Genomic DNA, 14,440 nt, shown 5'->3' on the forward strand with positions numbered 1-14,440 from the left:
ATTGTAAGAGTCAGTCTAGGCCCTTTGACACTTGGATTCGATATGAACCCGGAGACTGGGATTGGAGCTGGGTTACTTCAGCACTTATGCACAGGAAGCACATTGTGGTGACTCGTGTTGCTGTTCACCTACTTCATTACTGGTTCGCAATTAATTCAGTTGGCATTTACATTTTAAATTTACAATCTAATCTCATTCGGAGTACAAATTAAAAACATAAGAAATAGGAGCAGGTGTAGGCCATACGGCCCCTCGAGTCTGCTCCACCATTCAATAAGATCATGGCTGATCTTCGACCTCAACTCCACTTTCCCACCCGATCCCCATATCCCTTGATTCCCTTAGTCTCCAAAAATCTATCGATCTCAGTCTTGAATATACTCAACGACTCAGCATCCACAGCCATCTGGGGTAGAGAATTCCAAAGATTCACAACCCTCCAGGTGAAGAAATTTCCCTTGATCTCAGTCCTAAATGGACGACCCCTTATCCTGAGACTATGCCCCCTAGTTCTAGACTCTCCAACCAGGGGAAAACAGCCTCACAGCATCTACCCTGTCAAGCCTCCTCAGAATCTTACATGTTTCAATGAGATCACCTCTCAGTCTTCCAAACTCCAGAGAGTATAGGCCCATTCTACTCCACCTCTCCTCATTGAACAACCCTCTCATCCCAGGAATCAAGATGAAAACTGCACACAGTACTCCAGGTGTGGTATCTCCAAAGTCCTGTACAATTGCAGCAAGACTTCCTTACTCTTCCACTCCAACCCCCTTGCAATGAAGGCCAACATACCATTTGCCTTCCTAATTGCTTGCTGAACATCAGCATTTAATAGTTTCTCACCATTTAAAAAAAATTCTCTTTTTCTATTTTTCCTACCAAAGTGAATAATCTCACATTTCACCACATTATACTCCATCTGCCACCTTCTTGCCCACTCATTTAACCTTAATCCCTTTGCAGACTCTTTGTGTCCTCCTCACAGCTCACTTTCCCACCAAGCTTTGTATCATCAACAAACTTGGATACATTACATTCGGTCCCTTCATCTAAGTCATTAATATAGATTGTAAATAGCTGAGGCCCAAGCACTGATCCTTGCAGCACCACACTAGTTACAGCCTGCCAATGACCTGTTTATTCCTACTCTCTGTTTTCTATCTGTTAACCAATCCTCTATCCATGCTAATATATTACCCCCAACTCCATGAACTCTTATCTTGTGTAACAAACTTTTGTGTGGCACCTTATCGAATGCCTTTTGAAAATCCAAATATACTACATCCACTGGTTCCCCTTTATCCACCCTGCTGGATACATCACAAAATTTATGTCACAACCCACTCATTTATTAAAAATAATTGCTGACCTATTGAAAGCTGCCTGGTGTCTCCCCAGCGGGGTGGGGGAGGGGCTTCTGTCTCCATAATGTATGGATTAACCAACCTCACTTATAGAGAGGATGGGACATTTTCTTTAGGTGTCAAAGTAAAGTTTGCGCCACATGAATGTAAATCAACAGCTAACTCCAGAGACACATACAATTCAGGCACAATTACGAGTGTGGTAAATTCTGATGGACACTCCCGCTCTCTGAACTTCCTGATCCAAGTACAAAACTTAACATAAGAACATAAGAAATAGGAGCAGGAATAGGCCAATCGGCCCTTCGAGCCTGCTCCGCCATTCAATAAGATCATGGCTGATCTGATCCTAACCTCAAATCTAAATTCATGTCCAATTTCCTGCCCGCTCTTAAATGCAAAACTCTGACCCCAGCATAAAATGTCCCAATTTTTTTCTTTAAATCTCCCTGCACCAAGTGGAGTCGCTTCACGGTCATGTTTCATCTCTAGGCAGCAGCACATTTAGGTCTATTCGTTTTCGTGGCCCTGGAATTCATGGCCGAGCACCATCAGCACATGAATGGCGAAAGTTCAAGAAGGCAGCCAACCAGCATCTTCTCAATGTAACTAGGGATGGTCATTAAATGCAGTCGTGCCCACATACCGAGATCAAGTAAAAGACTATTAAAGTCAAATTATTATAAAAATAAAGCTATTGCAGTCCGAAGCAGAATTTCCTTTCCAGGAGGATTAAGGACTTATTTTAATAACGTTTGCTTTGTTTCATTAAATATGAGAGGGAGCAGTATTTAAGGTTAATTGAAGAGTGCACATGGAATATTTAATTAAAAGCAATGACCTCTCAGCTTAGAATCCAGAACTATAATGCACCAAGGCACATTCTCCTAACAGTTTGCTTTTTCAAGTGTTTTTTTTTCACTGGAGTTGCTTGCTAACATTCGGCCTCCTTATTCTGCTGTCTGGCACATCTGCTCTGCATTCGCTGTGAGCTCTGCTGTGACTGGTCGATGGGCTGCTCACTTGCTCCACAGAACAACTTGTAAGGCAAGTGGCAAAAAGTTGTCTCCCAGCAGGTGGATTCGGGTGACTGGCAGCCCTGTTGACTTGAGCCTGTTGCTGGTAATGCAAGACTTCTGCCGCTTGGGCCATTGGATTATTCCTGCAGTTCATAGCCTTGCAAGACCTTGAATCTTAAGATGCTGGGTGACACTTTCTGCTGAAGTGTTGCTACTTTTCCATGAGTAAGAGATCCTTTCTTTTCAAGCACTTTTTCTCATTGTCATTGGCTGGGCTTTCCCGTGAATATTCCCTGGCTGACGATGGGCAGGCAGCCAGTATATTCCCAGCCTTGTGTCAATGCTGCTCTAAAACTAACTATAAAAGATTTCCCCTTCCTGTTTCCCTCCTCTCCCAGCGAACACACACTTGAAGGTTGTTCAACTCTCCACACTACTTGCATTCAGTTGATGGGATGGCCATAGGGGGAATACATCAAATGAGTTTGGGTGCAAAGCGAGCAAAGGTCACAGCATAAAACGGCTCCTAGTTCCTCAGTAATTGGCCATAATCATTCAGAGATGGCAGGGATTGGAAGTGGAAACAGTGCGCTAGTGCAGTAGGGTGCTGATCTAAGGTTGTGGTTAAGACAAATTATTGGGCGGATTGCAGATTACAGGAAGCTTTACCCTATGTCTAGGGTTGCCACCCCCAACAATGGGCAAAATAAAAATGGTAAAAATATTAAACTCCGGCACCTTGATGAACACAAAAATGAAAACTGATCTGGTTTTCCTAAATCTTGGATGACAGAGGCTGCTTCGTAACTAATTGCCGGCATGAGGCCAAACAGGGCGTGATTCTACAGACAATACTTAGAGTAGTGGCCACCAGCTTCGAAAGGTTCCAGCCAAATATTTTTCTTGACAAACCCCATTGCTGATTTCAGGCTACTGGCCTGCCAAACTGATATCGCGGCAAAGTAATCATTCACAATGTGCCATCAACATAAAGCAGACAGAGAGGCAGAGTTTGTGTGGAGAGTGTGGGAAATACTATCGAGGGAGAAAGTGTGCAAGCGAGAGTGCACAGATGGAGCTGAGGTGTGCAAGTATGTGTGCATGCAGCAAGGAAGTGTACAAGTGAAAGAATGTGTGCACAAGTGGAAGGAGAAAGTGTCCATGGTGAAAGAGAAAGGGCGTCAGGGAGGTCTCGTTCTTCCTCTATTGGCTCCAATGTTAAGTGAAAGAACAAACTTGCATTTATACAGCACCCTTGACAACATCAGGACGTCCCAAAGCACTTCATAGTTTTCATAATGAAGTTTTTCTTTTAAAAATAAACCCAGACCCAACAAGAAGAAATAATTATGGTGCACATACGCTCATCGTCTGCAACCTCTTCATCCCCTGCCAGCTCTGCTTCCTCCGAAGCCTTTGCTTTGTAGTATGTCGCTCGTATAATGGTCGGCCTTCGGGAATGTTTGTGCTTGCGGTGCCTCCCAAACCGCTTCTGCTCCATGCGTGACACAGCGAGTGGTTTGGTGTCTTTATTATTACTTCTCTTCATGTTGAGATCTTTGTCAAACATTTCAGCTAATAAACGGATGTGCCTCTCCTTCAAAGAAACCAGAATTAGAGGCTATTAGTTTGGAGAAAGATTCAAGGGCTAGCGGAGGATCCCCAGAGTTAACAAATCACACTCGAGTTTTTGCAACATACTGAGTTTTTTCAGACTCTAAATTGGTTTGCCCAGCGTGACAGAAAAAATATCTTTAATTTACGGTTTTGATGTTTAAGTCTGAGGTACCAGTGTTGCTGTTGAGAAACTGTGTCTAAGAGCAGAGACTGTGCAGTCTGGCATTTCTTTGCCCCAAGTTTATCCCCTCCTCTCTTGAGGTCTTGACTCTTGCTGGAATATGGTTCTGTGAGCTCCATCAACCACCTGATACCTTACTCAAGTAGCACATCAATGGGCCATTTAACCTGAGAGGGCATCACAGCCAAACCAAAAGGAACCACTGGGTAGCCATCAGGAGTGAGAACTCTGGCTGATTTCCCCCTCTGCCCCCTGCCTATTCTCAGTGACATTCTGACCAACTTGAATTGCCCCAACTAAGACCACCTAACTCAGTGCAGACAGGAGATCAAACCTGCAATGGTATAGCACAGTATCACTCTGTACAATGCATTTTCCCATCAGGCAAGCAATGTGAAATCCTGTGCTATTCAAAGGAAATTCCAAGCTCCCCCAATGACTTAGTGGGCAAAATGCACAGTGCGATGTTCAACCGGATGGTTCCTTTTCAGCAAGGGACACTGGCCAGCCTGCCTGCTTTTAGGTTCCCTTAGCCATAGTCAAATGACTTCCACCCCAGTGTATTTTATATAACGGAGAGGGATTTGAATGATGCGCAAGTGTAACCTATATGGCCGATTATTCAGTTACTTGTAGGTATGGTAGCCCAGTGGTTATGGTGCTGGTCTAGCAGTCCAGAGGTTGAGTTCAAATCCCACTATTGGAAGCTGTGAAATTTAATTTACTAAATCTAGTCATTTGCACTAGCACCAGAAAATTATCATGAAAGCTGGTGTTTTGTAAAAACCCAACTGGTTCACTGATGTCCTTTTGGGACTGGTCTGGCATACATGTGACTCTTGTCCCACACTATGTGGTTGACTCTTAATGTCCCCAAGGCAACTAGGGATGGGCAATGAACAATTTGCTTTAAAGACAGTTCACATGGCATTGGTGGAAATCGGGGAGCTAGTTACTCTCCAGGCCTCAGTTAGTGAGCGTTCCAGAGAGACATAAATTTGCCCTGAAATATAAAAAAGAAAATGGAAGCAGACTCAGCCTGTTGAACAATTTGCTTCAAAGGCAGCGAGGACCTTTCCCAAATGGTACTTGCGAGCAAGAAATTAGGCTTTTAACCTCTTTACTCTGCCTCTGCTGGGAGGTCATGATCTATGACAAACATCCACCCTGCGCAGCCCCATTAACACTTAACAAGGGCTTACAGTTAGAAAACTGCCAGAGACTAATTTTCCCACTTAATGAGTGAGTTTAAGCTGTAATGTTTCTTGGCCCTTCCAATATCCCAAAGAAAATCTCTGCCTTTCTCACTCAAACTCCTTGCTATTTACAAATTATGCTTTCTTGTCCCCAAGTACCATTTTATATACTTCCCCAAGAAGCATTTAATATTTTTTTTAAAACAGAAACTTCATGTTTGACCTGCCACGTTAAGAATCACAGACTCGGCACTTCACCCTCTGGGATCAGGTTGAAAGCAGCTTGGACTGATTAGATCTGTTGGCTGGTTGTTAGGGGTCCTTCCTAAGCTGAAATGAGTTTGGGCAGTCTCAATTCTGTTCCGAGTGGGCATTGAGCCCATAACACAAAGCTCCTCCTAATTTGGCACAATTGAACAATCGTGCTCAGAATGAAAACTGGCACTCACTGAAGCAGCAGGAGGTGCTTTCCAGAGGCTTAGGCTCATTATTGGGGCAGAGTTGAGGAAGCTTTATTCTTAGGTGGCTACAGCTAACTGGAGCTGCTCTCATACTGGTACTTGAGTTGGGTTTGCAGGATGCTGTAACCCATTCATCGGCTCCCTGTATTTACATGAATTACATAGAATTAACAGCACAGAAACAGGCCATTTGGCCCAACTGGTCTATGCTGGTGTTTATGCTCCGCATGAGTTTCCTCCTTCCCTACTTCATCTATCAGGATATCCTTCTATTCCTTTCTCCCTCATGTTCTTATCTAGCTTCCCCTTAAATGTATCTATGCTATTTGCCTCAACTACTCCTTGTGGTAGCAAGTTCCACATTCTAACCATTCTCTGGGTAAAGACGTTTCTCCCGAATTCCCTATTGGATTTATTAGTGACTATCTTATATTGATGACCTCTAGTTTTGGACCCACCCACAAGTGGAAACATTTTCTCTACGTCTACCCTATCGAACCCCTTCATAATTTTAAAGACTTCTATCAGGTCACCCCCCCCAGCCTTCTCTTTTATAGAGAAAAGAGCCCCAGCCTGTTCAATCTTTCCTGATAGCTATAACGTCTCAGTTCTGGTATCGTTCTTGTAAACCTTTTGTGCATTTTCTCCAGTGCCTCTATATCCTTTTTGTAACATAGAGACCAGAACGGTACACAGTATTCTAAGTGTGATCTAGCTATGGTTCGATATAAGTTTAACATAACTTCTCTATTTACACTGCTAAACCCAGCTCTCCTATCCTGGCAGCAAGATCCATAGACGCATGAAAAATCCTGCCTTTGGGATAGGCCAGCCGGTTTAAGCCGCGTAAACATGCAGAGGCAGCACACAGGCACTGCCATCTGAGCTAAACAAACAACAACATAAACCCACCTTGGGCCTGTTTGATGGTGGCACTGGATGTCCATTCCCTCAGCATTAACCATCCCTCACCACAATGAGCACAAAAACTCACAATAAAAAAAGGTCACTTTTTTTAAAAAAAACTTGGAGCTGTCACTAATCCATCCGAAGCTCGCTGGCCAGACATGTGTTGCCGTAGTGGAGACGCAGGGAGAGCATTTGTAGACAAGCCCTGCTTCCAAAACTTGGAACAGCTCAAATTATTTAGTCATAGCTGTTTTTCTGCTTAATTGTTCTCTTGGATCCCTTTCTCGACCGTCTGCTTCGGCTGCTTTTCAAAACTGCCGAAAGGGATATAAATGGGACCCAGATGTGTGGGTGCTTTTGTTTGCCTGCTTGGCTTGGCCTCTTACCTCAGACTGGGTGTAGGTGGCTGCAGCGTCTCTCTGTAGGAAGTTTGCGCTGATGTCGGTCATTTCTTCCTTCGTGCTGCTGCGAGCAGTCGTGCGGTTTTCCTTCTTCTCCATCTTATTCCAAACCTTGTTGACATTGCCTGTGATGGGTCTGTCCCCCCTGGAAGTGTTTACAGTAGAAGCCTGAGGAGCAAGCAGATTAGTTAACCAGTGTGTGACCCTTGTCTGTCTGCCTGTTTGTCTTCCCTCATTTCTCTGTTCTTTTTTGATTGGCCCTTTCTTCTGCTTTCGCTACGTTTATTCCTGTAATACAACTACTGCTACTTGCAGTTAACGTAGAAAAACAGCCAAAAGCGCATCAACATCAACAACTTGCATTTATATAGTGCCTTTAACGTAGTAAAACATCTCAAGGCGCTTCACAGGAGCGTTAACGCACAAAATTTGACATTGAGCCACATAAAGAGATGTTAGGACAGGTGACAAAAAGCATGGTCAAAGAGGTAGGTTTTAAGAAGCAGCTTAAAGGAGGAGAGAGAGGTGGAGAGGTTTAAGAAGGGAATTTCAGAGCTTAGGGCCTAGGCAGCTGAAGGCACGGCCACCAATGGTGGAGTGATTAAAGTCAGGGATGCGCAAGAGGCCAAAATTGGAGGAGCCCAGAGATCTCAGAGGGTTGTCGCGTTGGAAGAGGTTACAGTGATAAGGAGCGGTGTGGCCATGGAGGGATTTGAACACAAGGATGAGAATTTTAAAATCGAGGAGTTGCCGAACCAGGAGCCAATGTCGGTCAGCGAGCACAGGAGTGAGCACGGAAGCGCAGTTAGAAGAAATGGAAGCAGTGCCGAAGAAGGAGATATTAGGAGGGGTGACCAAAACCTTGCTGCCGAGCACCTTTCTTATACTGGCACTGTTTTAATTCAGACTCCGGCATTGTGAGCCGGGTCCCAGGATCTGCAATGAAAAATCCTTTAACCTGTTGGCAGAGTCACAAATCCAGAAAAATCTGGGACTGCCGCCTGCAATTCTGGCACCAGGATAAGAAAGTCGAATAGCCATGGATGGAGGGCTCCTGGAATTCAAGCAGTATAGAATCAGCTGCTCTGTCAGAAATGGAAGTTCGGTGTCAGTGGCAAGAGCGTCTGGAAAAAGGTGCTTTTCCACCCCAGGTGCTGCACGTCGACTCTTACACCCAAAGGATTTATTTTCATTTATACTGAGGTTGTGGACAACACTGGCAAAACCTGGTTGCCATGAAGAATCAACCACATAGTGTGGGACTACAGTCACATGTTGGCACGACCATCTAGTGGTGGCAGGTTCTCTCCCCTGAACTAATTGGGTTTTTACACAAATCCAGCAGCTTTCATCATTTTCTTGTCCTGCTGCTTGCCCCACAAATGATCAGATTTATTGAATTCAGTTTCACAGCTTGCCAGAGTAGGATTTGAACTCATGGTCTCTGAGTTCTTAGTCCAGTACTATAATCACTAGTCCACTGTAGCTCAACTACTGCACATTGGCTCTTAGACCCCAAGCATCGCTTGTTGGCTCTTACAAAAGTGCCTATGTCAGAGGCAGTATAGCTGACTCTTTAAAAGCTGTTCCGGGGGGGTCCCTGCAGCACTTACTTTAAACCTGTAGTTCTACAAAAGAAATGATTATTTCATCAAGAATTTCACTGGCAATTGGTCCGTTGAACTCAACTCAGAGAGTGCACAATGCTGGAGGTCTCTGCCATGGTGGTGCAAGTGAGTGCTATGAACACGGCTGCCCGCTCGCAATCACTGTTAATGATGCCCATGATACTGTGCTGCTCTGTGCGGTGTCTCTAGGGCAGTAAGTTATCTGGAGACCCTGTCATCTGGTCCTGCCTTTAACACTCAATCTGTCGGCTTAACACTGTGTCGTACCATATAAACACAACCAGCATCACCTTTCCACGCCTCCGTTCTGCATCTGTTCTGTTGCAGTGTGTTATGAGAACCATCTGTTTAAACACCCAGTCATTTTTTGATATTTTTGCATGAGGTTTACTAATTCTTTTTTTCCTGGAAGATCCTTCATGTGGGGGGTAGCCAAGTGGATTACAGGTGGATGTAAAAGATCTGTAAAAGAGGAGTTCTCCCCAGTGTCCCGGCCAATATTTATCTCTCAACCAACATCACTAAAATAGATTATCTGGTCTTTTATCTCATTGCCGTTTGTGGGACCTTGCTGTGGGCAAATTGGCTGCCACATTTCCTACATTACGACAGTGACTACAATTTAAAACTATATCATTGGCTGTAAAGCACTTTGGGACATCCTGAGGTCATGAAAGGTGCTATATAAATGCAAGTTCTTTTGTTCTTTCTTTCCTGATTTAGGATTTATCCACCAATGAACCAACAGTGCTAAGAACAGCCTTTTTCTGAATCTCTAGGCCCACAGAATTCAAACAGGACGAAACTCAGTGAGTAAAGAAATCAAATCACAAAGTTGCATGGTATCAGGGGCCACATGTGGTCCATGGGCTTGCAGCTTAGAGACTCCCTGGATTAAATCAAGGCTGTAAGGGGCCTTGTACGGAGCCAGGCAGCAAGAGGTGCAGAGTGAAGGAGTGAAAGGTTGCATGTTAAAGGCTGAAAGGTTAATAATAGCAGTTGGTGGCCAGGCCCAATCCACGTACTACTAGGTATGAGTGCAGAGCACAAAAGCAACCAATAATTTGGTACTAATTGGCATCAAATTGCCAATCTCATTCAGGAAGGACTGGCTGTTGTGGGAAATGAAAACATTGTACTGGTGCAGTGGGGAAGGAGAGCTTTGTCTGATGCCATGCAGTGGTGTAGTCTCAATAAAGCGCTGTTGCTCGGATGGTACGGAGATGCACCTCACAAACCCAAAGGAGCGCCAAACGCTGCCAGTTTTTCAAGCTATGGGTGTTGCCTGAGCTCTTAACCGATCTGTGCAGGCCAACGTTGAAATATTTCACGGACTCCTAGAAATTTAAGCACCGAAGGAAGCCCTACAGCCCATTGTGCCTGTGCTAGCTTCACATCGGAGCTATCTAATCCCGTTTCCCTGCTCTTTCACTGTATCTCTGAATACTGTTTCTCTTCAAGTGTTTCTGTAATTCTCTCAGCCACTTTCAGTAATGCATTCCACGTTTTAATAATTCTTTGCAGGAAAAGGGCTGTTCAGGGCTTTAGTGAGACCTCACCTGGAGTACTGCGTACAGTTTTGGTCTCCTTATCTAAGGAAAGATATACTTGCCTTGGAGGTGGTGCAATGAAGATTTACTAGATTAATTCCTGGGATGAGAGGGTTGTCTTATGAAGAAAGGTTGAGTAGAATGGGCCTACATTCTCTGGAGTTTAGAAGAATGAGAGATGATCTCATTGAAACATATAAGATTATGAGGGGGCTTGACAGGGTAGATGCTGAGAGATTGTTTCCCCTGGCCAAAGAGTCTAGAACTGGGGGCATAGTCGCAGAACAAGGGGTCGGCCATTCAAGACTGAGATGAGGAGGAATTTCTTCAAGCAGAGGGTTGGTGAATCTTTGGAATTTTCTACGCCAGAGGGCTGTGGATGCTGAGTCATTGAATATATTCAAGGCTAAGATGGATAGATTTTTGGACTCTAGGGGAATCAAGGGATATGGGGATCAGGCAAGAAAGTGGAGTTGAGGTCGAAGATCAGCCATGATCTGATTGAAAGACGGAGCAAGCTCGAGGGGCCGTATGGCCTACTCCTGCTCCTATTTCTATTTCTTAAAACAATTCATAGAATCATAGAAGTTACAACATGGAAACAGGCCCTTCGGCCCAACATGTCCATGTCGCCCAGTTTATACCACTAAGCTAGTCCCAATTGCCTGCACTTGGCCCATATCCCTCTATACCCACCTTACCCATGTAACTGTCCAAATGCTTTTTAAAAGACAAAATTGTACCTGCCTCTACTACTGCCTCTGGCAGCTCGTTCCAGACACTCACCACCCTTTGAGTGAAAAAATTGTCCCTTTGGACCCTGATCTAATCTCCCCATTTATGCTCTAATACTAATCCTAGAATGATTCATCAACCATTGGAAATACTTTACCCTCTCAAATCCCCTCAAAACAATGAATACTGCTTTTAGATTCTCCCTTAACTTTCTCTGCTCTGCACTCTGTCCCCTTCTCCTGATATGAGTCCAGCCAGAAAACCCAAATCATAATCCATGCTTGACTACAACTGCCCATATGCACCACTGCACGTGAGCAACTGTTTATGTTAACAGCTACTGAACCCAAATCAGTGTAAACGGGCGGTTCTTGAGCAATGGGGAGTCGAATCAATCAGAGTTCAGAAATCACTAACTCTCGTTTCACTGGGAGAGATGGTTACAAGAGTGCTAGAAATATTTCTCTGGACCCGGTTTAAGCAACTGTAATCCCACATGATCAGCAAGCTTGCTCTTTATGCACCTGCATGCAAGTTTAGGGTGATACTTTTTGGAACTGAGAACTGACCTCCACTACCTCTCTATACATCCTCTGTTCATTTGGGATTGGAGACTGACCAGGAGGTATGAGCCTGTTGCAACTGTCATTTCAGCCAAGGTGCAAGGAGCTTGTGTTGACTGACCGCTCCATGCTCAGACCCCATCTGATAGAGATATAAAAATTGGAGCATTTTCCCTGTTTACTGAATCAGTTCAGTTCTCGTAATGCCTCAACAACAATGGGATGGAATTAAGGACTCCATAAATAACCAAGTTCACACATAATCTTTCCTTACAGACAGATGTTCCAAGATATGAGAAATTATTGAAGTTTCGAGACTTCATTAGTTTGAAACAGATTTTTGAGTCCAGTTAACCATTGTTACTTACCTTTCTGCTGTGAGTTGATTAATACTTTGTCTAATTTTATATTTCTTAATAAATCCGATTGGTAGTTTTTAGCCTGAGAGAGATGGTCAGTAACAGCGGGAGAGGTCCATAGTTACTATTTACAGTGAACTTCTCAGCAACATAAGGGATTCATTGTTCACCCTGGGCACACTGGCTTCCAGATAACTTCAAACATAAGGTCATGTTTTGGTTTATGGGAAACATGGACATGCTTGTGGAAATAGTTGTTTACATGAGGCACAAGAGAAAGTTTCTGCAGGGAGACTGAATTTTGGAACCTGCAAACATTTCAAACACAAATTTGGCAATGTATGGGTAAGTTGGATCATTTTCTTGTAAATTTTACAATTTTTTTTGACATCTTGTGTTAGAAACATTATTTCCAATGCTAAATCCCCTCAGTTTAGGGAGCAAGCAAAATGTCTGTTGAAAAGATTTTCAAAAACTATTTTGAGCCATTTCACTGGTTCCCCTTTTCCTTGCTTTAATAGATCCTTAGCATCTTTGTCCAATTGTAATTTGTTGCTGTTTTATGAATTTGAAATTTTGAGTCAATAAATTGCAAGTGTAATATCGAAATTTGCTATATGCAAGTGTGACACCCAAAATATAACATCTTAAGTGTGAGAGACAAAATGTGTGCTTGATGAAAGACCTACATATACCCGAGATGACATATTGTTTTTATACGGGGTATAACACTCCTATTTACAATAATGCACCATTGCTGGATGTAATATTGCTGTAACTATTACGATAGTAACACACTGCATGTTACCAATTTCATTACTCTTGTATATTTTATACAATAATGCACCGTGTTGCTGCTTATAACGCTAATGTATATACGATACAATTAGTCAGTCTCCCTTGGCATTGCATATGGACCAAGTGTAGTCTTCAGGCGAAGTGGGGTTAGAGGAGAGGTAATTATATCAGGGCTGCAGAAATAATTTAGCCATCATTTTAAAATCATAAATTATATCCTTATTTTTACAATTTACTATGTTTACTATAATTAAACAGTAAAACTTAGGGGAATTTAGGAAACTGAGATCTCCTTTGCACATTCTGATGGTTCAGGTGGATGTTTAAGAGCCCGTGATGCTACTGTAGTCGAAGATGAGCAGCTCAGCAACACCCCCCTCCCCACTCTCAACAAACACCATCAAAAACAGAGCATTCATCACAGTGCTGTTTGTGGGATATTGCTGTGCACAATACACAGAATGGCTGCCACGTTTGCTTACATGACAATGATGAAGCACTTTGAGGAGGTGCTATATGAATGTGAGAATCCTCTCAATGTATGTTACTGGGCATAATAATACAATATGTGTTAGGGCTGTAAGGCTGCGGAATATTTTGTACAGATTCTCATGCTGATTCATTCAGATCAGTAGGATTACTTGTTTGCAGTATTCAAGGGCAATTAGGGATGGGCAATAAATGCTGGCCTCGCCAGCGCGCCCACATCCCACGAACGAATAAAAAAATAGTATTGCAAAGTACAATTATTATCTGCGACTTGACAGTTCCCCTTGGAGAAGCTGTGTATGAGAGAGCAGAGGCGAAAGTGGAACTGTGATTCAAACTGTCATTCAGGAACGTGGTGTGGCATTCCGGGTTTTAATTTGAGAAGAACTCATCCAAGGCTGAACTGACTCTTGTCCGACTATTCTTGAAGGGAGCGGGGAGGTTGCCGAAGATTTTCCGCAGCTCTGTGCCAACACACTCCAGTGGCCCAGTGGTCGGTTACACAACAGAAGGGAAAGAAAGACAACATGTGGTCTGGCAAATTACCGACCAGTCTTTTGATGCGTGTGCATCATTGAGGAAGTATTTCTTGTGTTTCTAAATCATGAATGAAACAATGGACGGCACTTGGACAGCTTTCCTCAGTCACTGAAGCCTGTTCTCACTGTGTGTGGTGAGGAACAGTGAATGACTGAAAGTTCTGAGAACTGGCCTCCAGCGTTCCAACAAAACGACAACTGTAGTGTTTCTGCAGCTCTGTCACCCTTGTCCTTCGCTCCCCACCCCCTTCGATTTCCCCCTGGTTCAGCCAAGTATCATTCTCCAGAGTAGTTCATATCGATTATGTCCGATTTTAATTGCTCCACCATTGGCGGCCGTGCCTTCAGCTGCCTGGGCCATAAGCTCTGGAATTCCCTCCCTAAACCTCTCCGCCTCTCTACCTCTCTCTCCTCTAAGACGCTCCTTAAAACCTACCTCTTTGACCAAGCTTTTAGTCACCTGTCCTAATACCTCCTTATGTGGCTCGGTGTCAAATTTTGTTTGATAATGCTTCTGTGAAGCGCCTTGGGACGTTTTACTACGTTAAAGACACTATATAAATTCAAGCTGTTGTTGTTGTTGCAGTTAGAATGTGAAACCCACTGCCACATGGCATGGTTGAGGCGA

The 14,440-nt window shown here is 43.7% G+C and overlaps 1 protein-coding gene across 1 annotated transcript in view; it reads right to left on the reverse strand.

The window, feature by feature from the left end:
* The window catches only part of olfml2ba (olfactomedin-like 2Ba), a 51,612-nt gene that overhangs the window by 13,810 nt on the left and 23,362 nt on the right, over window positions 1–14,440 (reverse strand). The window contains exons 4-5 of the mRNA XM_067990771.1: window positions 7,137–7,319; window positions 3,749–3,983 (exon numbers count right to left, since the gene is read on the reverse strand). Coding sequence (XP_067846872.1) covers window positions 3,749–3,983; window positions 7,137–7,319 — 418 coding nt within the window. The remainder of the gene's footprint in view (window positions 1–3,748; window positions 3,984–7,136; window positions 7,320–14,440) is intronic.

The sequence above is a fragment of the Heptranchias perlo genome, chromosome 9 (genome assembly GCF_035084215.1).
Source record: "Heptranchias perlo isolate sHepPer1 chromosome 9, sHepPer1.hap1, whole genome shotgun sequence".
Taxonomy (NCBI): Eukaryota; Metazoa; Chordata; class Chondrichthyes; order Hexanchiformes; family Hexanchidae; genus Heptranchias; species Heptranchias perlo.